The sequence below is a fragment of the Taudactylus pleione genome, unplaced genomic scaffold (assembly GCF_031769625.1).
Source record: "Taudactylus pleione unplaced genomic scaffold, aTauple2 ptg000425l, whole genome shotgun sequence".
NCBI classification, from domain to species: domain Eukaryota; kingdom Metazoa; phylum Chordata; class Amphibia; order Anura; family Myobatrachidae; genus Taudactylus; species Taudactylus pleione.
In genome coordinates, this window is record NW_028284827.1 from 514,216 (window position 1) to 541,947 (window position 27,732).

At 47.6% G+C, this 27,732-nt stretch overlaps 1 protein-coding gene across 2 annotated transcripts in view; it reads left to right on the top strand.

The window, feature by feature from the left end:
• SORCS3 (sortilin related VPS10 domain containing receptor 3) overlaps nt 1-27,732 on the top strand; it is a 648,995-nt gene that overhangs the window by 469,874 nt on the left and 151,389 nt on the right. For both annotated transcript variants that reach the window (XM_088447257.1, XM_088447258.1), the window contains exon 13: nt 1,159-1,289. In XM_088447257.1, coding sequence (XP_088303383.1) covers nt 1,159-1,289 — 131 coding nt within the window. The remainder of the gene's footprint in view (nt 1-1,158; nt 1,290-27,732) is intronic.

The following is a 27,732-nucleotide window of genomic DNA, read 5'->3' on the forward strand; positions in this document are numbered from 1 at the left end:
ACACCCTATTTGGCCCGCAAATGATCACACCCTATTTGGCCCGCAAATGATCACACCCTATTTGGCCCGCAAATGATCACACCCTATTTGGCCAGCAAATGATCACTCCCTATTTCACCCGCAAATGATCACTCCCTATTTGACCCGCAAATGATCACACCCTATTTGGCCCGCAAATGATCACTCCCTATTTCACCCGCAAATGATCACACCCTATTTGGCCCGCAAAGGATCACACCCTATTTGGCCCGCAAATGATCACTCCCTATTTGACCCGCAAATGATCACTCCCTATTTGGCCCGCAAATGATCACACCCTATTTGGCCCGCAAATGATCACACCCTATTTGGCCCGCAAATGATCACACCCTATTTGGCCCGCAAATGATCACACCCTATTTGACCCGCAAATGATCACTCCCTATTTGGCCCGCAAATGATCACACCCTATTTGGCCCGCAAATGATCACACCCTATTTGGCCCGCAAATGATCACACCCTATTTGGCCCGCAAATGATCACACCCTATTTGGCCCGCAAATGATCACACCCTATTTGGCCCGCAAATGATCACACCCTATTTGGCCCGCAAATGATCACACCCTATTTGACCCGCAAATGATCACTCCCTATTTGGCCCGCAAATGATCACACCCTATTTGGCCCGCAAATGATCACACCCTATTTGGCCCGCAAATGATCACACCCTATTTGGCCCGCAAATGATCACACCCTATTTGGCCCGCAAATCACAACCTTATTTGTAAACTGATAAAAATGAGAACTTACAAGAGGGGTTTCAACTGTTTTCTAGTTCATGTATTTTCTATGAATACCAGATACAGATGTGACCTCTTGCATGTTTCCGATCACGCTACAAACGCATGCACGTGACGCGCCATGCGATTAACCACAAAGCGTGAGCTACACCATGCCGCGCACTGCGTTTGCACCATGCAATTTTATGAAGGTGTAACTTGCACCATGTGTGGTGCGATTTCGCATGAATGCGGCAAAGGCGCAAGAGGACACATCTGTAGATGATCAATGCTTATTTGTAGTTTGTACACGTGCAGCTATTGTAAACGTCACCACGGCAGATTACTGCATATTGCAATGGTCCTAACCCTGACGGTAATATTATTGTATTGTCCTCAGAGGGATTTCTGTGTAATGGGAGAAAGGAAGACGTACCGTAAGCGCCGGCCAGGATCCAGGTGTCTGCTGGGAAAGGACTATCTCCGGACAATCACAGAACCCTGCATCTGCTCACACTGGGACTTTGAGTGGTAAGTTCAGCGTAACTGTGAGACTGGACAGTATATTACTGATATACATAAATATATATAATTTAAATCAGTTTACACCATACTTCCATCCGGGAGAACGCTGAATTTCCAGGTATAATACTCCCTCATAACGCCCACTTTCAAGTAAAATGGTCAGGACGGGGAGCATAATGTTGCAAATTGCTGGTCCGGGATAAGGGGTGGGGCAAATATTACACAAAAGAGAATTGCTTTATTTTGGCCCAGCCCCCTCTTCATAGAACTGTGATTCTTAGCATTATGCCACAAGACTAGGGACGTGCATTATACTCCTTCCCCTATCATACAACCTCCCCTGTCATACTCCCTCCCCTATCATACTCCCTTCCCCTATCATAATCCTTCCACTATCATAATCCCTTCCCCTATCACACTCCTTCCCCTATCATACTCCTTCCCCTATCATACTCCATCCCCTGTCATACTCCATCCCCTATCATACTCCCTTCCCCTATCATACTCCTTCCCCTATCATACTCCCTCCCCTGTCATACTCCATCCCCTATCATACTCCCTTCCCCTATCATACTCCTTCCCCTATCATATTCCCTTCCCCTATTATACTCCCTCCCCTATCATACTCCCTCCCTTATCATACTCCCTACCCCTATCATACTCCCTCTTCTATCATACTCCCTCCCCTATTATACTCCTTCCGCTATCATACTCCCTCCCCTATCATACTCCATTCCCCTATCATACTCCTTCCCCTGTCATACTCCCTCCCCTGTCATACTCCCTCCCCTGTCATACTCCCTCCCCTATCATACTCCTTCCCCTATCATACTCCCTTCTCCTATCATACTCCCCTCCCCTATCATACTCCTTCCCTTGTCATACTCCCTTCCCCTATCATACTCCTTCCCCTAACATACTCCCTTCCCCTATTATACTCCTTCCCCTATCATACTCCCTCCCCTATCATACTCCCTTCCCCTATCATACTCCATCCCCTATCATACTCCCTCCCCTATCATACTCCCTTCCCCTATCATACTCCTTCCCCTATCATACTCCATCCCCTATCATACTCCCTTCCTCTATCATACTCCCTTCCCCTATCATACTCCCTCCCCTATCATACTCCCTTCCCCTATCATAATCCTTCCACTATCATAATCCCTTCCCCTATCACACTCCTTCCCCTATCATACTCCTTCCCCTATCATACTCCATCCCCTGTCATACTCCATCCCCTATCATACTCCCTTCCCCTATCATACTCCTTCCCCTATCATACTCCCTCCCCTGTCATACTCCATCCCCTATCATACTCCCTTCCCCTATCATACTCCTTCCCCTATCATATTCCCTTCCCCTATCATACTCCCTCTTCTATCATACTCCCTCCCCTATTATACTCCTTCCCCTATCATACTCCCTCCCCTATCATACTCCATTCCCCTATCATACTCCTTCCCCTATCATACTCCTTCCCCTGTCATACTCCCTCCCCTGTCATACTCCCTCCCCTATCATACTCCTTCCCCTATCATACTCCCTTCTCCTATCATACTCCCCTCCCCTATCATACTCCTTCCCTTGTCATACTCCCTTCCCCTATCATACTCCTTCCCCTATTATACTCCTTCCCCTATCATACTCCCTCCCCTATCATACTCCCTTCCCCTATCATACTCCCACCCCTATCATACTCCCTCACCTATCATACTCCCTTCCCCTATCATACTCCTTCCCCTATCATACTCCATCCCCTATCATACTCCCTTCCTCTATCATACTCCCTTCCCCTATCATACTCCCCTCCCCTATCATACTCCCTCCCCTGTCATACTCCCTTCCCCTATCATACTCCTTCCCCTATCATATTCCCTTCCCCTATTATACTTCCTCCCCTATCATACTCGCTCCCTTATCATACTCCCTTCCCCTATCATACTCCCTCGTCTATCGTACTCCCTCCCCTATTATACTCCTTCCACTATCATACTCCCTCCCCTATCATACTCCATTCCCCTATCAAACTCCTTCCCCTATCATACTCCTTCCCCTGTCATACTCCGTCCCCTGTCATACTCCCTCCCCTGTCATACTCCCTCCCCTATCATACTCCTTCCCCTATCATACTCCCTTCTCCAATCATACTCCCCTCCCCTATCATACTCCTTCCCTTGTCATACTCCCTTCCCCTATCATACTCCTTCCCCTAACATACTCCCTTCCCTATCATACTCCCTCCTCTATCATACTCCCTCCCCTATAATACTCCCTCCCCTATAATACTCCCTTCCCCTATCATACTCCTTCCCCTATTATACTCCCTTCCACTATCATACTCCCTCCCCTGTCATACTCCCTCCCCTTATCATACTCCCCTCCCCTATCATACTCCTTCCCCTGTAATACTCCCTCCCCTGTCATACTCCCTCCTCTATCATACTCCCTTCCCCTATCATACTCCTTCCCCTATCATACTCCCTCCTCTATCATACTCACTTCCCCTATCATACTCCTTCCCCTATCATACTCCCTCCCCTATCATACTCCCTCCTCTATCATACTCCTTCCCCTATCATACTCCCTCCTCTATCATACTCCTTCCCCTATAATACTCCCTTCCCTTATCATACTCCCTCCCCTATCATACTCCTTCCCCTATTATACTCCCTTCCCCTATTATACTCCCTTCCCCTATCATACTCCCTTCCCCTATCATACTCCCTCCTCTATCATACTCCTTCCCCTATCATACTCCCTTTCCCTATCATACTCCCTCCTCTATAATACTCTCTCCCCTATCATACTCCCTCCCCTATCATACTCCCTTCCCCTATCATACTCCTTCCTCTATCATACTCCCTCCTCTATCATACTCCCTCCCCTATAATACTCATTCCCCTATCATACTCCTTCCCCTATCATACTCCCTCCTCTATCATACTCCTTCCCCTATCATACTCCCTTTCCCTATCATACTCCCTCCTCTATAATACTCCCTCCGCTATCATACTCCCTCCCCTATCATACTCCCTTCCCCTATCATACTCCTTCCTCTATCATACTCCCTCCTCTATCATACTCCCTCCCCTATCATACTCCCTCCTCTATCATACTCCCTCCTCTATCATACTCCCTTCCCTATCATACTCCCTCCTCTATCATACTCCCTCCCCTATAATACTCCCTCCTCTATCATACTCCTTCCTCTATCATACTCCCTCCCCTATCATACTCCCTCCTCTATCATACTCCTTCCTCTATCATACTCCTTCCCCTATCATACTCCCTCCTCTATCATACTCCCTGTCATACTCCGTCCTCTATCATACTCCTTCCCCTATCATACTCCCTCCTCTATCATACTCCCTCCCCTATCATACTCCTTCCCCTATCATACTCCCTCCTCTATCATACTCCCTGTCATACTCCCTCCTCTATCATACTCCCTCCTCTATCATATTCCTTCCCATATCATACTCCCTTCCCCTATCATACTCCCTCCCCTATCATACTCTCTCCTCTATCATACTCCCTCCTCTATCATACTCCCTTCCCCTATAATGCTCCTTCCTCTATCATACTCCCTCCTCTATCATACTCCCTTCCCCATGATACACCCTCCCCTATCTTACTCCCTCCTCTATCATACTCCCTTCCCCTATCATACTCCCTCCTCTATCATACTCCCTCCTCTATCATACTCCTTCCTCAATCATACTCCCTCCCCTATCATACTCCCTCCTCTATCATACTCCCTCCTTTATCATACTCCTTCCTCTATCATACTCCTTCCCCTATCATACTCCCTCCTCTATCATACTCCTTCCCCTATCATACTTCCTCCTCTATCATACTCCCTGTCATACTCCCTCCTCTATCATACTCCCTCCTCTATCATACTCCTTCCCCTATAATACTCATTCCCCTATCATACTCCTTCCCCTATCATACTCCCTCCTCTATCATACTCCTTCCCCTATCATACTCCCTTTCCCTATCATACTCCCTCCTCTATCATACTCCCCCCTCTATCATACTCCCTCCCCTATAATACTCATTCCCCTATCATACTCCTTCCCCTATCATACTCCCTCCTCTATCATACTCCTTCCCCTATCATACTCCCTTTCCCTATCATACTCCCTCCTCTATAATACTCCCTCCGCTATCATACTCCCTCCCCTATCCTACTCCGTTCCCCTATCATACTCCTTCCTCTATCATACTCCCTCCTCTATCATACTCCCTCCCCTATCATACTCCCTCCTCTATCATACTCCCTCCTCTATCATACTCCCTTCCCTATCATACTCCCTCCTCTATCATACTCCCTCCCCTATAATACTCCCTCCTCTATCATACTCCTTCCTCTATCATACTCCCTCCCCTATCATACTCCCTCCTCTATCATACTCCGTCCTCTATCATACTCCTTCCTCTATCATACTCCTTCCCCTATCATACTCCCTCCTCTATCATACTCCATCCCCTATCATACTCCCTCCTCTATCATACTCCCTCCCCTATCATACTCCTTCCCCTATCATACTCCCTCCTCTATCATACTCCCTGTCATACTCCCTCCTCTATCATACTCCCTCCTCTATCATACTCCTTCCCCTATCATACTCCCTTCCCCTATCATACTCCCTCCCCTATCATACTCTCTCCTCTATCATACTCCCTCCTCTATCATACTCCCTTCCCCTATAATACTCCTTCCTCAATCATACTCCCTCCTCTATCATACTCCTTCCTCAATCATACTCCCTCCCTTATCATACTCCCTCCTCTATCATACTCCCTCCTTTATCATACTCCTTCCTCTATCATACTCCTTCCCCTATCATACTCCCTCCTCTATCATACTCCTTCCCCTATCATACTCCCTCCTTTATCATACTCCCTCCCCTATCATACTCCCTCCCCTATCATACTTCCTCCTCTATCATACTCCCTGTCATACTCCCTCCTCTATCATACTCCCTCCTCTATCATACTCCTTCCCCTATCATACTCCCTTCCCCTATCATACTCCCTTCCCCTATCATACTCCCTCCCCTATCATACTCCCTCCCCTATCATACGCTCTCCTCTATCATACTCCCTCCTCTATCATACTCCCTTCCCCTATAATACTCTTTCCTCTATCATACTCCCTTCGCTATCATACTCCCTTCCCCTTTAATTCTCCCTCCCCTGTCATACTCCCTCCCCTATCATACTCCCTTCCCCTATAATACTCCCTTCCCTATCATACTCCCTTCCCCTATAATACTCCCTTCGCTATCATACTCCTTCCTCTATCATACTCCCTCCTCTATCATACTCCTTCCTCTATCATACTCCTTCCCCTATCATACTCCCTCCTCTATCATACTCCTTCCCCTATCATACTCCCTCCTCTATCATACTCCCTCCCCTATCATACTCCTTCCCCTATCATACTCCCTCCTCTATCATACTCCCTGTCATACTCCCTCCTCTATCATACTCCCTCCTCTATCATACTCCTTCCCCTATCATTCTCCCTTCCCCTATCATACTCCCTCCCCTATCATACTCTCTCCTCTATCATACTCCCTCCTCTATCATACTCCCTTCCCCTATAATACTCCTTCCTCAATCATACTCCCTCCTCTATCATACTCCTTCCTCAATCATACTCCCTCCCTTATCATACTCCCTCCTCTATCATACTCCCTCCTTTATCATACTCCTTCCTCTATCATACTCCTTCCCCTATCATACTCCCTCCTCTATCATACTCCTTCCCCTATCATACTCCCTCTTTTATCATACTCCCTCCCCTATCATACTCCCTCCCCTATCATACTTCCTCCTCTATCATACTCCCTGTCATACTCCCTCCTCTATCATACTCCCTCCTCTATCATACTCCTTCCCCTATCATACTCCCTTCCCCTATCATACTCCCTTCCCCTATCATACTCCCTCCCCTATCATACTCCCTCCCCTATCATACGCTCTCCTCTATCATACTCCCTCCTCTATCATACTCCCTTCCCCTATAATACTCTTTCCTCTATCATACTCCCTTCGCTATCATACTCCCTTCCCCTTTAATTCTCCCTCCCCTGTCATACTCCCTCCCCTATCATACTCCCTTCCCCTATAATACTCCCTTCCCTATCATACTCCCTTCCCCTATAATACTCCCTTCGCTATCATACTCCTTCCTCTATCATACTCCCTCCTCTATCATACTCCCTCCTCTATCATACTCCTTCCTCTATCATACTCCTTCCCCTATCATACTCCCTCCTCTATCATACTCCTTCCCCTATCATACTCCCTCCTCTATCATACTCCCTCCCCTATCATACTCCTTCCCCTATCATACTCCCTCCTCTATCATACTCCCTGTCATACTCCCTCCTCTATCATACTCCCTCCTCTATCATACTCCTTCCCCTATCATTCTCCCTTCCCCTATCATACTCCCTCCCCTATCATACTCTCTCCTCTATCATACTCCCTCCTCTATCATACTCCCTTCCCCTATAATACTCCTTCCTCAATCATACTCCCTCCTCTATCATACTCCTTCCTCAATCATACTCCCTCCCTTATCATACTCCCTCCTCTATCATACTCCCTCCTTTATCATACTCCTTCCTCTATCATACTCCTTCCCCTATCATACTCCCTCCTCTATCATACTCCTTCCCCTATCATACTCCCTCTTTTATCATACTCCCTCCCCTATCATACTCCCTCCCCTATCATACTTCCTCCTCTATCATACTCCCTGTCATACTCCCTCCTCTATCATACTCCCTTCCCCTATAATACTCTTTCCTCTATCATACTCCCTTCGCTATCATACTCCCTTCCCCTTTAATTCTCCCTCCCCTGTCATACTCCCTCCCCTATCATACTCCCTTCCCCTATAATACTCCCTTCCCTATCATACTCCCTTCCCCTATAATACTCCCTTTGCTATCGTACTCCCTTCCCCTATAATACTCCCTCCCCTATCATACTCCCTTCCCCTATAATACTCCCTTTGCTATCATACTCACTCCCCTATAATACTCCCTCCCCTGTCATACTCCCTTCCCTATCATACTCCCTTCCCTATCCTACTCCCTTCCCCTATAATACTCCCTTCGCTATCATACTCCCTTCCCCTGTCATACTCCCTCCCCTATCATACTCCATCCTCTATCATACTCCCTCCCCTATCATACTCCCTCCCCTGTCATACTCCCTTCCCCTATCATACTCCCTCCCCTATCATACTCCCTTCCCCTATCATACTCCTTCCCCTATCATACTCCTTCCCCTATCATATTCCCTTCCCCTATTATACTCCCTCCCCTATCATACTCCATCGCCTATCATACTCCCTTCCCCTATCATACTCCTTCCCCTATCATATTCCCTTCCCCTACTATACTCCCTCCCCTATCATACTCCCTCCCGTCATACTCCCTCCCCTGTCATACTCCCTTCCTATATCATACTCCCTCCCCTGTCATACTCCCTCCTATATCATACTCCTTCCCCTGTCATACTCCTTCCTATATCATACTCCCTCCCCTATCATACTCCCTCCCCTGTCATACTCCCTTCCCCTATCATACTCCCTTCCCCTATCATACTCCTTCCCCTATCATACTCCCTCCCCTATCATACTCCCTTCCCCTATCATTCTCCCTTCCCCTATCATACTCCCTCCCCTATCATACTCTCTCCTCTATCATACTCCCTCCTCTATCATACTCCCTTCCCCTATAATACTCCTTCCTCAATCATACTCCCTCCTCTATCATACTCCTTCCTCAATCATACTCCCTCCCTTATCATACTCCCTCCTCTATCATACTCCCTCCTTTATCATACTCCTTCCTCTATCATACTCCTTCCCCTATCATACTCCCTCCTCTATCATACTCCTTCCCCTATCATACTCCCTCTTTTATCATACTCCCTCCCCTATCATACTCCCTCCCCTATCATACTTCCTCCTCTATCATACTCCCTGTCATACTCCCTCCTCTATCATACTCCCTCCTCTATCATACTCCTTCCCCTATCATACTCCCTTCCCCTATCATACTCCCTTCCCCTATCATACTCCCTCCCCTATCATACTCCCTCCCCTATCATACGCTCTCCTCTATCATACTCCCTCCTCTATCATACTCCCTTCCCCTATAATACTCTTTCCTCTATCATACTCCCTTCGCTATCATACTCCCTTCCCCTTTAATTCTCCCTCCCCTGTCATACTCCCTCCCCTATCATACTCCCTTCCCCTATAATACTCCCTTCCCTATCATACTCCCTTCCCCTATAATACTCCCTTCGCTATCATACTCCTTCCTCTATCATACTCCCTCCCCTATCATACTCCCTCCTCTATCATACTCCCTCCTCTATCATACTCCTTCCTCTATCATACTCCTTCCCCTATCATACTCCCTCCTCTATCATACTCCTTCCCCTATCATACTCCCTCCTCTATCATACTCCCTCCCCTATCATACTCCTTCCCCTATCATACTCCCTCCTCTATCATACTCCCTGTCATACTCCCTCCTCTATCATACTCCCTCCTCTATCATACTCCTTCCCCTATCATTCTCCCTTCCCCTATCATACTCCCTCCCCTATCATACTCTCTCCTCTATCATACTCCCTCCTCTATCATACTCCCTTCCCCTATAATACTCCTTCCTCAATCATACTCCCTCCTCTATCATACTCCTTCCTCAATCATACTCCCTCCCTTATCATACTCCCTCCTCTATCATACTCCCTCCTTTATCATACTCCTTCCTCTATCATACTCCTTCCCCTATCATACTCCCTCCTCTATCATACTCCTTCCCCTATCATACTCCCTCTTTTATCATACTCCCTCCCCTATCATACTCCCTCCCCTATCATACTTCCTCCTCTATCATACTCCCTGTCATACTCCCTCCTCTATCATACTCCCTCCTCTATCATACTCCTTCCCCTATCATACTCCCTTCCCCTATCATACTCCCTTCCCCTATCATACTCCCTTCCCCTATCATACTCCCTCCCCTATCATACTCCCTCCCCTATCATACGCTCTCCTCTATCATACTCCCTCCTCTATCATACTCCCTTCCCCTATAATACTCTTTCCTCTATCATACTCCCTTCGCTATCATACTCCCTTCCCCTTTAATTCTCCCTCCCCTGTCATACTCCCTCCCCTATCATACTCCCTTCCCCTATAATACTCCCTTCCCTATCATACTCCCTTCCCCTATAATACTCCCTTCGCTATCATACTCCCTTCCCCTATAATACTCCCTCCCCTATCATACTCCCTTCCCCTATAATACTCCCTTTGCTATCATACTCACTCCCCTATAATACTCCCTCCCCTGTCATACTCCCTTCCCTATCATACTCCCTTCCCTATCCTACTCCCTTCCCCTATAATACTCCCTTCGCTATCATACTCCCTTCCCCTGTCATACTCCCTCCCCTATCATACTCCATCCTCTATCATACTCCCTCCCCTATCATACTCCCTCCCCTGTCATACTCCCTTCCCCTATCATACTCCCTCCCCTATCATACTCCCTTCCCCTATCATACTCCTTCCCCTATCATACTCCTTCCCCTATCATATTCCCTTCCCCTATTATACTCCCTCCCCTATCATACTCCATCGCCTATCATACTCCCTTCCCCTATCATACTCCTTCCCCTATCATATTCCCTTCCCCTACTATACTCCCTCCCCTATCATACTCCCTCCCGTCATACTCCCTCCCCTGTCATACTCCCTTCCTATATCATACTCCCTCCCCTGTCATACTCCCTCCTATATCATACTCCTTCCCCTGTCATACTCCTTCCTATATCATACTCCCTCCCCTATCATACTCCCTCCCCTGTCATACTCCCTTCCCCTATCATACTCCCTTCCCCTATCATACTCCTTCCCCTATTATACTCCCTCCCCTATCATACTCCCTTCCCCTATCATACTCCCTCCCCTATCATACTCCCTCCCCTGTCATACTCCCTTCCCCTGTCATACTCCCTCCTCTATCATACTCCCTCCCCTGTCATACTCCCTCCTATATCATACTCCCTTCCCCTATACTCCTTCCCCTATCATACACCCTCCCCTATCATACTCCCTTCCCCTATCATACTCCCTCCCCTATAATACTCCCTCCCCTGTCATACTCCCTCCCCTATCATACTCCCTTCCCCTGTCATACTCCCTCCTCTATCATACTCCCTTCCCCTATAATACTCCCTCCTCTATCATACTCCCTCCCCTATCATACTCCCTCCCCTATCATACTCCATCCTCTATCATACTCCCTTCCCCTGTCATACTCCCTCCTCTGTCATACTCCCTTCCCCTATAATACTCCCTCCCCTATCATACTCCCTCCTCTATCATACTCCTTCCTCTATCATACTCCTTCCCCTATCATACTCCCTCCTCTATCATACTCCCTCCTCTATCATACTCCTTCCTCTATCATACTCCTTCCCCTATCATACTCCCTCCTCTATCCTACTCCTTCCCCTATCATACTCCCTCCTCTATCATACTCCCTCCTCTATCATACTCCTTCCTCTATCATACTCCCTCCCCTATCATACTCCCTCCTCTATCATACTCCTTCCTCTATCATACTCCTTCCCCTATCATACTCCCTCCTCTATCATACTCCTTCCCCTATCATAATCCCTCCTCTATCATACTCCCTCCTCTATCATACTCCTTCCTCTATCATACTCCCTCCTCTATCATACTCCCTCCTCTATCATACTCCCTCCCCTATCATACTCCCTCCCCTGTCATACTCCCTCCTCTATCATACTCCTTCCTCTATCATACTCCTTCCCCTATCATACTCCCTCCTCTATCATACTCCTTCCCCTATAATACTCCCTTCCCTTATCATACTCCCTCCCCTATCATACTCCTTCCCCTATTATACTCCCTTCCCCTATCATACTCCCTTCCCCTATCATACTCCTTCCTCTATCATACTCCCTCCCCTATCATACTCCCTCCTCTATCATACTCCCTCCTCTATCATACTCCCTCCTCTATCATACTCCCTCCCCTATCATACTCCCTTCCCCTATCATACTCCCTCCTCTATAATACTCTCTCCCCTATCATGCTCCCTCCTCTATCATACTCCCTCCTCTATCATACTCCCTTCCCCTATCATACTCCCTCCTCTATCATACTCCCTCCCCTTATCATACTCCCTCCCCTATCATACTCCCTCCTATATCATACTCCCTCCTATATCATACTCCCTGTCATGCTCCAGAGTTTTGATATTAAAATCTGTGATTTTATACATGTTTGCCTCACCAGCCATTCACCTCACCGCACGTCACTGCGCCAGACTGTGGGGCCTAATGGCGTTATGTGCCCGGCCTCAGCTCCATCGGCGGCAAGCTCAGCTGCATCTCCCCTGCGGAGAATAATAAATCAAGGCAAGCCTGGTTTACATGAGGTCAGAATAAGCTTCATGTATGAATTGTTGGACCCATAAAGGATAGATAAACGGTATATGTATATATAGAGAGAGAGCCTTCACAGTCAGCAGTTCACATTAGGCAAAACGATATGCCACACAAACAGGTAGCAGGTAACGCAGCGATCAGTACCTTAGTAACAGGATCAGCTATTACCTGAAGCACAAATCCAGCAGGTTCATTGCACCATAATGTATTGCGCACTTCTATAATGACTGCTGTAACTACAGAGATCCGCGCCTGTGCTGTACAGGGCGCTCGGACGACGAACGCAAAGTAAACCCACTGTTGAAAACCAACTGACAGCGCGTTTCCTTTCATCCTCTATATTATCTGCCCACCACGTTGGGAAAGACGAGATTACAGAACACTCCTCGCTGTAATATACATTTATATAGCATTAATGAACATGAGAGCATCCCTAAGGGTAAACGAAAAATGTTTTTTAATTTTGTGACATACTGATGTGAGTCTTCCATTCTATAAAGTAGTTAGTGAACATTTTTTAATTACCGTCTGGCCTGCAGGCTCCTTTTATGATGAAAGGCTGAACAAGCTTTCAGTGCAAAGCTACTTAATACAAGGACTAGAACACGGCTTATTACATGTCTAGGCTCCATTGTCATCTGCAGTCTTTGTGTCTCCCAGTCTCACGTTACTTCGTGTGACGCAGGAATCTCAGTTACCAGGTACAAGATGAGCAGGAAATATAGAGGTTTCTGGCTAAAACCAGGGAAAATCCTACATTTAAAAATCCAGTTGATCCGATATAAAATGGCGCCTTTTACTCCAGACATTTGGAAAAGCCCCGATGCCCAATGCGTAATAATGTAAGGCTAAAGGCTGCGTCATTAGCATAAGACGCAAATGCGCTGTGGCAAAGAGGCAGTCGCTGCTATAATAGCGTGCACCTCAATGTGCAGGCGCAATTTGTTTACCAGATATAACTGAGTGCATGCCGCCATCTGCTAGTAAAAGCCTCAATAAAATCAATCTGCGCCTTGTGACGTTCTGTCTTGTAAGAGATGGGAGAGGACAGAACAGAGTCGCTTCTCCCGTGCTGTAAGTGCACTGCGCAATTAGCTGACGGTGGTTCTTACCTTCATATAACAGGGCTTGTGGAACACTAAGGGGCCCATTTATCAAAGTGAATTTGCGGTAAATTCCCCGAAAACACCTGTTTTCGGGGGTTTACCTCAAATACTAAGTATCCCCGGATGTATGAAGGAGGGACCGCAGCGGGTACTGTATCTCCGATACCTGCTGTGATCCCTCCATTGCCGCCCGCAGCCGCCTCCCCCATAGGTATCTATGGTAATGCTGCAAAATGTATCAATATCGGGAGTGCTTCGCATTCCCGATATTGGCCCCAGCAGCTGACGCCATCTGAAGATAGCGTTATCCGCTGTAGTCTATGGGGACTTACCGCATTTCAGCCGGCGGAGGGATCTTCCAGATCTCTCCACCGGCAATGGGCGCCGCTCATGTGCAATCCACGGGACTGCGCATGCGCAGAAGCCCCGACTGCCCTCCGGAGACATCGCAGGGAAAGGCTCTTTTCGGAGCCCGTCTCCCTGCATGTCCCGGATAATACATCCGGCAAATAGGATTGCATTTAGCAATGTGATCAGGGGCGGTACTGCATGCCCTGATCGCATTGCAAAATGCGACCATTAATAAATGGGCCGGTAAACCTTATTTATCACCTCCGAAGTCGTGACGACAGCACAAGATCATCCCATTGCGCAGAGGTGTTTCCTGCTGACGGTGACAGAGAAGCATTCGGGTTACAATAGGGGATTATAGTGTACAGCTGTTCTGTTCTTAGCATCTTTTTTCTCTGTTATCTGAAACATGTAATTTGTTTCTTTTTAACATTTGTACAGTTTGAAATAATATTATTGACCCTTATACAGGGTGTTACTTCAGCCACCTCAAGGGCGTAAGATGCAATTCGCAGTATACAGGGCCTGGTCTTAGTTGTACACAAACCTGATGGTGGCTAATTGGCGCATACACAGGATCTGTACTGCGCACGTGCCAGTCAGTGTCTGCGAGATCGCTCACAGGGCTCGATTCAGACCCGCTCGCTAGATGCGTATGCAAATTCAGAAAGGCAGACAATCCCACGCCAAGGCATTAGCATGCCCACTACGTCTTGCGTTCGCTTTGTATATGCAGACGCCCACTTGCGCACTTCATCTCCAGGAAGTGTATGCAACCATCGGGTAACATCGGACCCATATGCAGCACTTGTAGCTATCCATACCCTACCACAAGCACTGCGAGTGCTTCAGTGCGTAATTCAACTCATTCAGCCGGGCAGTCTCTGCATGGCAAGCGAATGATTCCCGATCGATCGGACTGGTTAACACATTCGCACTGCGATGCATGCGCAGAATGCAAAAATCAGCTGGCTGCGTGCGAACGCCTCCTAGCGAGCGGGTCTGAATCAGATCCTCCATGCACCTTGGGGGAGGCGCGAGGGTTGCAACGGTGACTGTTTTACAAAATGGGGTTGTGTTGCCCCCCGTTCTGTAGGCGTGTTGAGGCCAGAGTTTGTGCCTTCCGATGCAGATTTCCTGGCCCCGGCAGAGGACCTCCAGCAGCCAGTCTCAGTAGCCTTAGGCTTACTTGATTTATTGTTAAAAAAAATAATAGCACAAACATTAAATTACCGGTAGATATGTTAGGTTGTTGTGTGCCTACAAATCTGACAACAGACGTGACTGTACCTGTCCCACCTGTCAGCCATTCCTCTGAATTTCTCTCCATTCCCCTAGAGACAGATACAGACTAGACGAACTGTGGGCCTGATTCAGACCCGTTCGCAAGCGCATTGCGCTCGCAAGCGGGTCGATAGTGGGCCAATGCACACGCGCGACGTGCGCATGCCTCATAGCGAGTGAGAAATCACTCACTCCGGGGCTCGCAGCAAAGCGGGGCGGCTGTCGATATTGATCGACAGCTCGTCCCGTTTTGTAGGTGGGGAGGGGCGGTGGCTGTACAAACGGAGGCTTTCCCGAATGAACGCCTGCCGTTTGTGGGCGGCCCTACTGACATCACTCGTGATGTCAGTAGTGGACTTCCTGCTCTATTAGAGCAGGAAGTCCACTTGGAATTGCGAGTGCTGAAACTTTACCACAAGGGTCTCATTGCAATGCCGATGTACGCGATAATCGCGACCATCGCCAGGCTGCTTGCACAAGCTGTGGGTGGTCACACACAGCTGTGCGAGCGGCCTGGAGGCTGGTATTTAAAAAAAAATGGACGCCCTGATTCAGAGCGAGCGCACGCAAATAGCGTGCCCCTCTGAATGAGGCCCTGTGTTCCCAGCTGACTGCAGATGCGACGGACAACATATCATGCCGTCCGTACACACCACCTGATTTGGTGAACGACCCCACAATATGTTGCCCCCCACACTATAGTATAGTGCGTACACACTGACGATTTGAACGATTTGTTGTTCCGATCTGTAGGGAAATGGCAAATCGTTTAAAAAATCGTCTGATGTACAGTATACCCAGCTTACCTCTGCACCTTGTAGTTACACCCAACATCTCATTGAAAAGTTACAAGGTGTATACAGAATTACATTACATTAATTTGTACACATACAGCTGAGTCAGTCATTGATCATTATCTACAGAACAGTATTGGCCCTCTATATTACATGCGGGGAAGGAAGGGCAGGTTTGATGCAATGTAGTGGTTGATTCCCCTTTAATCTAATTCTATTGCTACTCCTAATATTGTTCAAACATGAACATGCACACAGAACATGCACACAGAACATTGCACACAGAACATGCACCAAGAACATGCACACAGAACATGCACACAGAATATCCACCCAGAAAATGCACACAGAATATGGACACAGAATATGCACACAGAATATGGACACAGAATATGCACACAGAATATGCACACAGAACATGCACACAGAACATGCACACAGAATATGCACACAGAATATGGACACAGAATATGCACACAGAACATGCACACAGAACATGCACCCAGAACATGCACACAGAATATGCACACAGAATATGCACACAGAATATGGATACAGAATATTTACCCAGAACATGCACCCAGAACATGCACCCAGAATATGGACACAGAATATGCACACAGAACATGCACACAGAACATGCACACAGAATATGGACACAGAATATGCACACAGAACATGCACACAGAACATGCACACAGAACATGGACACAGAATATGGACACAGAATATGCACACAGAACATGCACACAGAACATGGACACAGAATATGCACACAGAACATGCACACAGAACATGCACACAGAACATGCACACAGAACATGCACACAGAACATGCACACAGAATATGGACACAGAATATGGACACAGAATATGCACACAGAACATGCACACAGAACATGCACACAGAATATGCACACAGAACATTGCACCCAGAACATGCACACAGAACATGCACACAGAACATGCACACAGAATATGCACACAGAATATGGACACAGAATATGCACACAGAATATGCACACAGAACATGCACACAGAACATGCACACAGAATATGCACACAGAATATGGACACAGAATATGCACACAGAACATGCACACAGAATATGCACCCAGAACATGCACCCAGAACATGCACCCAGAACATGCACACAGAATATGCACACAGAATATGGATACAGAATATGCACCCAGAACATGCACCCAGAACATGCACCCAGAATATGGACACAGAATATGCACACAGAACATGCACACAGAACATGCACACAGAATATGGACACAGAATATGGACACAGAATATGCACACAGAACATGCACACAGAACATGCACACAGAATATGGACACAGAATATGGACACAGAATATGCACACAGAACATGCACACAGAATATGGACACAGAATATGCACACAGAACATGCACACAGAACATGCACACAGAATATGCACACAGAACATGCACACAGAACATGCACACAGAACATGCACACAGAATATGGACACAGAATATGGACACAGAATATGCACACAGAACATGCACACAGAACATGCACACAGAACATGCACACAGAATATGCACACAGAACATTGCACCCAGAACATGCACACAGAACATGCACACAGAATATGCACACAGAATATGGACACAGAATATGCACACAGAACATGCACACAGAATATGCACACAGAACATTGCACCCAGAACATGCACACAGAACATGCACACAGAATATCGACACAGAATATGCACACAGAACATGCACACAGAATATGCACACAGAACATTGCACCCAGAACATGCACACAGAACATGCACACAGAATATGGACACAGAATATGGACACAGAATATGCACACAGAATATGCACACAGAACATTGCACCCAGAACATGCACCCAGAACATGAGTACTGCAATAAGGATCAGTGATCCCTGTTATTGCCTAATCTTCCCTGTAGCTTCTCACCGTGCGTACAATGAAGTGAAATCAGGGAAGGCCTCCGGGGTAAGTAAGTCCTTAGTCAGGTCTGTAGCCGTCTGTTCGGAGACTGGCCAAAACTTTGACCCTATTCTAAACTAGGGGTGAGCGGGTTCGGATTTCTGAAATCCGAACCCCCCCGAGCCCCCCCGATCCGAGTCCGATCCGAGTCAGGCTCGACTTTTCCCGCCTGACTCGGATCTGAAATCGAGGCAAAACGTCATCATCCCGCCTTCCGAGTCTCGCGGGTTTTGGATCCTATATAAGGTACACACGTCGGCGCCATTTTCTCACTCGGCTGTGGACAGTGAAGAGGGAGGGTGGGAGTTAGGGCTGTGTAGTGTAGTGTAGTGTAGTGCTGCTGTTGTCCACTACTTCAAAGTCCATAGGGGCTGGCTGTGTTGTGCTGTGCTGCTGTTGTTAATAGGGGCTGTGTCCACTACTTCAAAGTCCATAGGGGCTGGCTGGACTGTGTTGTGCAGTCAGTTCTCCATAGGGGCTGTGTCCACTCCAAAGTCCTGTGCAGTGTCCCAGTCCTAAAGGAGTGCTGTAGTGTTGTCCAGGGGGTGCTCTGTCCATCAGGGGTGCTCCCCCCAAGTGCTAAAAAAATAATATATTTTCTGTGTTTGTGAATTGTGTGCGCAGTAGCCGCAAGTGCATCAACAAAGTAGTGCCAAGCGTGCGCCTGTGTCATAAGTAAAGGGCCGGCTGGCTTGACCGTTAAGGGTGCTGTAACCCCCGAAAGTACACTCCAGTCCAAACCAAAAAAAAAATTATTTTCTGTGTTTGTGAATTGTGTGCGCAGTAGCCGCACGTGCATCAACAAAGTAGTGCCAAGCGTGCGCCTGTGTCATAAGTAAAGGGCCGGCTGGCTTGACCGTTAAGGGTGCTGTAACCCCCGAAAGTACACTCCAGTCCAAACCAAAAAAAAAATTATTTTCTGTGTTTGTGAATTGTGTGCGCAGTAGCCGCACGTGCATCAACAAAGTAGTGCCAAGCGTGCGCCTGTGTCATAAGTAAAGGGCCGGCTGGCTTGACCGTTAAGGGTGCTGTAACCCCCGAAAGTACACTCCAGTCCAAACCAAAAAAAATATTATTTTCTGTGTTTGTGAATTGTGTGCGCAGTAGTCGCACGTGCATCAACAAAGTAGTGCCAAGCGTGCGCCTGTGTCATAAGTAAAGGGCCGGCTGGCTTGACCGTTAAAGGGTGCTGTAACCCCCAAAGTACACTCCAGTCCAAACCAAAAAAAAAATTATTTTCTGTGTTTGTGAATTGTGTGCGCAGTAGCCGCACGTGCATCAACAAAGTAGTGCCAAGCGTGCGCCTGTGTCATAAGTAAAGGGCCGGCTGGCTTGACCGTTAAGGGTGCTGTAACCCCCGAAAGTACACTCCAGTCCAAACCAAAAAAAAAATTATTTTCTGTGTTTGTGAATTGTGTGCGCAGTAGCCGCACGTGCATCAACAAAGTAGTGCCAAGCGTGCGCCTGTGTCATAAGTAAAGGGCCGGCTGGCTTGACCGTTAAAGGGTGCTGTAACCCCCGAAAGTACACTCCAGTCCTAACCAAAAAAAAATTATTTTCTGTGTTTGTGAATTGTGTGCGCAGTAGCCGCACGTGCATCAACAAAGTAGTGCCAAGAGTGCGCCTGTGTCATAAGTAAAGGGCCGGCTGGCTTGACCGTTAAGGGTGCTGTAACCCCCGAAAGTACACTCCAGTCCAAACCAAAAAAAAAATTATTTTCTGTGTTTGTGAATTGTGTGCGCAGTAGCCGCACGTGCATCAACAAAGTAGTGCCAAGCGTGCGCCTGTGTCATAAGTAAAGGGCCGGCTGGCTTGACCGTTAAGGGTGCTGTAACCCCCGAAAGTACACTCCAGTCCAAACCAAAAAAAAAATTATTTTCTGTGTTTGTGAATTGTGTGCGCAGTAGCCGCACGTGCATCAACAAAGTAGTGCCAAGCGTGCGCCTGTGTCATAAGTAAAGGGCCGGCTGGCTTGACCGTTAAAGGGTGCTGTAACCCCCAAAGTACACTCCAGTCCAAACCAAAAAAAAATTATTTTCTGTGTTTGTGAATTGTGTGCGCAGTAGCCGCACGTGCATCAACAAAGTAGTGCCAAGCGTGCGCCTGTGTCATAAGTAAAGGGCCGGCTGGCTTGACCGTTAAGGGTGCTGTAACCCCCGAAAGTACACTCCAGTCCAAACCAAAAAAAAAATTATTTTCTGTGTTTGTGAATTGTGTGCGCAGTAGCCACACGTGCATCAACAAAGTAGTGCCAAGCGTGCGCCTGTGTCATAAGTAAAGGGCCGGCTGGCTTGACCGTTAAGGGTGCTGTAACCCCCGAAAGTACACTCCAGTCCAAACCAAAAAAAAAATTATTTTCTGTGTTTGTGAATTGTGTGCGCAGTAGCCGCACGTGCATCAACAAAGTAGTGCCAAGCGTGCGCCTGTGTCATAAGTAAAGGGCCGGCTGGCTTGACCGTTAAGGGTGCTGTAACCCCCGAAAGTACACTCCAGTCCAAACCAAAAAAAAAATTATTTTCTGTGTTTGTGAATTGTGTGCGCAGTAGCCACACGTGCATCAACAAAGTAGTGCCAAGCGTGCGCCTGTGTCATAAGTAAAGGGCCGGCTGGCTTGACCGTTAAGGGTGCTGTAACCCCCGAAAGTACACTCCAGTCCAAACCAAAAAAAAAATTATTTTCTGTGTTTGTGAATTGTGTGCGCAGTAGCCGCACGTGCATCAACAAAGTAGTGCCAAGAGTGCGCCTGTGTCATAAGTAAAGGGCCGGCTGGCTTGACCGTTAAGGGTGCTGTAACCCCCGAAAGTACACTCCAGTCCAAACCAAAAAAAAAATTATTTTCTGTGTTTAGCCGCACGTATATATCAAATCGATATAACATAAATGGAGGACCAAACTTTCTCCGATAAAAATAAAATAGAGAAAGATCAAGAACCACTTCCTCCTAGTGCTGAAGCTGCTGCCACTAGTCATGACATAGACGATAACATGCCATCAACGTCGTCTGCCAAGGCCGATGCCCAATGTCATAGTAGAGGGCACATACAATCCCAAATGGCAAAGTTCAGGAAAATGACCTTGAAAAAGACATTTAAATCAGCTGAAGAGAAACGTAAACTTGCCAATATGCCATTTACGACACGGAGTGGCAAGGAACGGCTAAGGTCGATCCCTAGTATGTTCATGACTAGTGGTTCAGCTTCACATGACGATGGAAGCCCTCCTCCCACTAAAAAAATCAAAAGAGTTAAGCTGGCAAAAGCACAGCGAAGAACTGTGCTTTCTAAGAAGATATCACAAATCCCCAAGGAGAGTCCAAGTGTGGTGGTGGTTGCGATGCCTGACCTTCCCAGCACTGGACGGGAAGAGGTGGCTCTTTCCACCATTTGCATGCCCCCTGCAAGTGCTGAAAGGAGCACCCACAGTCCACTTGCTGATATGCAAATTGAAGATGTCACTGTTGAAGTACAACAGGATGAGGATACTGGTGTAGCTGGCGCTGAGGAGGAAGTTGGCGAGGAGGATTCTGATGGTGATGTGGTTTGTTTAAATCAGGCTCCGGGGGAGACAGTTGTTGTCCGTGGGATGAAAAAGCCCATCACGGTCATGCCTGGGCAGAAGACCAAACATTCCACCTCTTTGGTCTGGCAATATTTCTATCCAAATCCGGACAACAACTGTCTTGCCATATGTACCATATGTAAAGGTGAAATAAGTAGGGGTAGGGACGTCAACCACCTAGGAACATCCTCCCTTATACGGCACCTGCAGCGCGTTCATAAAAAGTTACTGTCAAGTTCAGAAACTTTGGCTAAGACCGTAAGCATTCCAGGGACACCTAAATCCCGTTGTCCTGTTGTATCCAAGCGCCTGCAAACCACACCGTCAACTCCCTCCTCGTCAATTTCCTCCTTAGTCAGGATCGGAAGTAGTCCTGCAGGCCATGTCACTGGCATGACTGACTCTCCTATCCGGGATTCCTCTGGAGGATCCTGCATTGCTACGCCTACTGCTGCCGCTGCTGCTGTTGCTGCTGCTGGGAGTCGTTCATCATCCCAGAGAGGAAGTAGGAACACCACTACTTTTACTAAACAATTGACCCTCCAACAGTCCTTAGCGAGGAGGATGAAGTACGACAGCAGTCATCCTGAAGCAAAACGTATAACTGAGGCCTTGACTGCTATGTTGGTGTTAGACGTGCGTCCGGTATCCGCCATTAGTGCAGTGGGATTTAGACAATTGATGGAGGTAGTGTGTCCCCGGTTCCAAATCCCGTCTAGATTCCACTTCACTAGGCAGGCGATACCGAGACTGTACAGAAACGTCAGAAAAAGTGTCCTCAGTGTCCTGAAAAATGCCGTTGTACACAATGTCCACTTAACCACGGACATGTGGACAAGTGGAACAGGGCAGACTAAGGACTATATGACTGTGACAGCCCACTGGGTAGATGTATCACCTTACGCAGCAACAGCAGCAGCGTCACCAGTAGCAGCATCTCAGAAACGCCAGCTCGTTACAAGGCAGGCTACGCTGTGTATCACCGGTTTCAGTAAGAGGCACACCGCCGACAACCTCTTAGAGAAACTGAGGGAAATCATCGCCCAGTGGCTTACCCCACTTAGACTCTCCTGGGGATTTGTGATATCTGACAACGCCACCAATATTGTGCGGGCATTACATCTGGGCAAATTCCAGCACGTCCCATGTTTTGCTCACACAATAAACTTGGTGGTGCAGAATTTTCTGAAAAGCGACAGGGGCGTGCAGGAGACGCTTTGGGTGGCCCGAAAAATTTCTGGCCACTTTCGCCATTCAGCGACTGCGTGCCGAAGACTGGAGCGCCAGCAAACACTCTTGAACCTGCCCCGCCATCACCTGAAGCAAGAGGTTGTGACACGGTGGAACTCAACCCTCTATATGCTTCAGAGGATGGAGGAGCAGCAAAAGGCCATACAAGCCTATACATCCACCTATGACATAGGCAAAGGAGGGGGTATGCACCTGACTCAAGCGCAGTGGAGAATGATTTCCGTGTTGTGCAAGGTTCTCCAGCCCTTCGAACTTGCCACACGTGAAGTCAGTTCAGACACTGCCAGCTTGAGTCAGGTCATTCCCCTCATCAGGCTTTTGCAGAAGCAGCTGGAGAAAGTGAAGGAGGAGCTAAGACGGAGCGATTCCGCTCGGCATGTGGGACTTGTGGATGAAGCCCTTCATTCGCTTTGCCAGGATTCCAGGGTGGTCAATCTGTTGAAATCAGACCACTACATTTTGGCCACCGTGCTCGATCCTAGGTTTAAAGCCTATGTGGTGTCTCTCTTTCCGGCCGACACAAGCCTGCAGAGGTGCAAAGACCTGCTGGTGAACACACTGTCAGCTGAAGCGGAACGTGACACGTCAACAGCTCCTTCATTTTCTCCTGCAACTGGGGCTGCCAGGAAAAAACTTAGGTATCCTAAGCAACCCGCTGGCGGTGATGCAGGACAGGCAGGACCAAGTTTGGACATCTGGTCCGGACTGAAGGACCTGGCAACAATTTCTGACATGTCTACTGTCACTGCATATGATACTGTCACCATTGACAGAATGGTGGAGGATTACATCGGTGACAGCATCCAAGTAGGCATGGCAGACAGTCCATACCTGTACTGGCAGGAAAAAGAGGCAATTTGGAGGCCCCTGTACAAACTGGCTCTATTTTACCTGAGTTGCCCCCCCTCCAGTGTGTACTCCGAAAGAGTGTTTAGTGCAGCCGGGAACCTTGTCAGCGAAAGGCGTAGGAGGTTGCTTCCACAGAATGTGGAGAAGATGATGTTCATCAAAATGAATTATCAGCTCTTCCAGGGAGACCAGCCTCCAGAAGGTACAGAGGGACCTGTGGTGGTGGATTCAAGTGGGGACGAGTTAATACTTTGTGAGGATGAGGATGTACACACTGAAGAGGGTGAGGAATCGGTGGATGAGGAGGATGAGGATGACATCTTGCCTCCATAGAGCCAGTTTGTGCAGGGACACATTAATTGCCAGCTTGTTTTGTGGGGGCCCAAACGAACCAATCATTTCAGCCACAGTTGTGTGGCAGACCCTGGCGCTGAAATGATTGGTTTGTTAAAGTGTGCATGTCCTGTTTATACAACATAAGGGTGGGTGGGAGGGCCCAAGGACAATTCCATCTTGCACCTCTTTTTTTTCTTTGCATTATGTACAGTTTGGGGCCTAGTTTTTCAAACTGCCATCCTGTCTGCCACTGCAGTTTCACGCCTAGATGGGTCACGTGTTTGTGCCGCCCACTCGTGTCGCTTAGCATAGTCATCCATCTACCTCGGTGCAACGTTTTGGACATAAAAACACTATTGTGAGGTGTGAGGTGTTCAGAATAGACTGGAAATGAGTGGAAATTAAGGTTATTGAGGTTAATAATAGCATAGGAGCAGAAAAACCTACAAATTCTGTGATTTTAGCTGTTTTTATGCTTTTTTTAAAAAAAATACAGATCCAAAACACAAAACCCAGAACCCAAAACACGGAAGGGTGGTTTTGGCAAAACCAATCCAGATCCAAAACACGAAGAAAGATCCAGATCCAAAACCAAAACACAAAACACGAAAAGTGGCCGGTGCACACCCCTATTCTAAACCCAAGTTCCTAACCGAACCATCAATCTAGTAAGGGTCCCCACATTACCCCAAAATTGTACAATGTGATCATTAGCTCCTACAGTAACATTTTATACAAATGGAAACATAACAATCTGTATTTTATTTTGGTTTTGTACACCAGGAATTTTAGTATTCAGTATTTAGTATTCGCTCAGCACCTGATTGATTCCTTACATATATAGGTATAAATCTGCAGCCGCTAAACAATAGGTACAGTATTACCAACCTCACATAAACATTGGAAAATTAAAAAAAGAACAAAAATGTTCCAAACCAGTGCATAGATATATTCAATTTATTTCATAAAAATATTAAATACATTTAAAGCTTGAATATCAATTTCAAGGTGCATTCTCACTAATTGACTATGGGGTGATTCAGCTTAGGACGTAATTGTAAAAGCTACACGCAAGTACTCTAGCGTTGCAATTCTGTCCTTGCCAATATGCAAATGGAGCAGGAGGTGTATGACACCCCATGTATGACACCCCCTGTATGACACCCCCTGTATGACACCCTGTGTATGACATCCCCTGTATGACACCCTGTGTATGACACCCCCTGTATGACACCCCCTGTATGACACCCTCTGTATGACACCCCCCTGTATGACACCCCCTGTATGACACCCCCTGTATGACATCCCCCTTCATGACAGCCCCCTTGTATAACAACCCCCCTGTATGACACCCCCCTGTATGACACCCCCTGTATGACACCCCCCTGTCTGACACCCCCTGTATGACACCCCCTATATGAAACCCCCTGTATGAAACCCCCCTGTATGACACCCCCTGTATGACACCCCCTGTATGACACCCCTGTATGACACCCCATGTATGACACCACTAGCTGTGTATGACACCAGCTGTATGACACGCTCTGTATGACACTCCTTGCTGTGTATGACACCCTCTGTATGACACTCCTTGCTGTGTATGACACCCTCTGTATGACACCCCTTGCTGTGTATGACACCCTCTGTATGACACCCCTTGCTGTGTATGACACCCCCTGTATGAGCCGTTCTGAACATGCACAGAGTGGGTCCTGCGCAAGCGCATATTCCCGATAATCTTGCGTGCAATGGTGAATTAGCCCCCATGCGAACATTATAGCTAAAAGCACTTCATAAATAACAATGTGTTTAGTTTAATTAATTAATTCCTATTTAGTTAACAAAATATTCAGTATAAACCTATATAAAACCCACACAGATTCAGTGGTCCAGAGCAGGATCTAATTATTGTTTAGACTTGTTATATGGTACAATATGGTACAGTATTATAGAACTATAGGAAATCCTTATTCTCTGGATTAGACAAAGTCACCTTCTTTTATGATATATTAATCCACTCTCTGCAGTGAAGATACGTCATAGGAATTCCTAGAGGTTGGCAGCCGACTTAGGCCGGGATGTACTAAAGGAAAAATATGGTAAAAAACATTTTTTCGGCAGCCGGGGCTTAGTACATATGAAAATGCAGAAAAAACCCTGAAAACAGGGTTTTTACAGCATTTTTCCTTTGCACATCCCGGCCTAAGCCAGCTGCCAGCCTATGGGCGTCTTACTGCATCCTGCGCCCCACTGCTTCGCCGCAGCCCCGCACCTCACACCGCCGGCCCCTCTCACCTCAGCCTCCGGCGTGCTCCAGGTGCTCCTCCTGGGTCCCCCGCCTTCTTCTCCTTTTCTTCCAGGTGCAGGGAGGAGGAGGAGGAGGAGGAGCCAACGACCTTGCTGAGGTCACCAGCAGGAAGCTTCCGGGGCTAGGAGCGGGTGGAGACCCGCAGAGAGCCCCTCACCCAGCGGCGGCAGCTTCGCAAAGGGATCTAATCGCAAGAGCTGTCCTTTGCGATACTTAGTTCGTATGCGATTACTTTCGATGCGGCGACTGGCGGGATGTACACCGCACGGTTAGTACATCCTGCCCTTAATGTGTTGCCGTCCGTAGCAGATATCGCCCCCAGACGTATACAGAGCCTGGCCGGGGATTCTTTCTGGCCAGCCGTAACAATCCTCCTCGCCTGCGTGAAATTAGTGTGACGTAGCGCTTGGTCCATGCACCGCCTCTGGCTGCTCTGCTCTAACCGGACTGGATGGAGTACAGGGAGCCAGCACGTAGGTTGCGGGAGACGCTCGCCAATTTGTTTTTTTCTCCCATTAGAAGCAGAAACCAGCAGGCTGTATTGCAGCAACGTTGTGACCGTTTTGTAAGCCTAGTGACGGCAGAGGTGTTCCTCCAGTGTGTGATCATCATACATAACAAACTTAACTTAGATATAGTCACTGGAATTAAAAAAGTTGGCTGTTTATTTAAAGAATTGTATTTAAAAAATTGTATGGTGGCAAGAAAAGACGGTCCGTAAACAGTGCAGCCCAACAATGCAAACTTAAACATCAAATACTGCATTGCGGGCGGAATCTGCCCAATGGGTGCCAAACCAGATCACTAGGGTACTAAACTCAAACCTTCGACTATCACTATCCCATGCGAAGATGGCCATACTGCTCCCATAAAAGCGATGCAGTATTTTTCCACAATTTCTAGAAGGTGAGTGTACCCAATGCACCAACTGTACCTGGGCTGATGATAAGCCGTACTTTCATGCCAAACGCAATAGCGAACAGCAAACAAGGCAATAGGGAACGGGAAAATTTCTTCAGGAAAGAGGTCCAGGGCCTGCGATCCATGACATAAATAGACTCTAAACAAACCACAACCCTCTG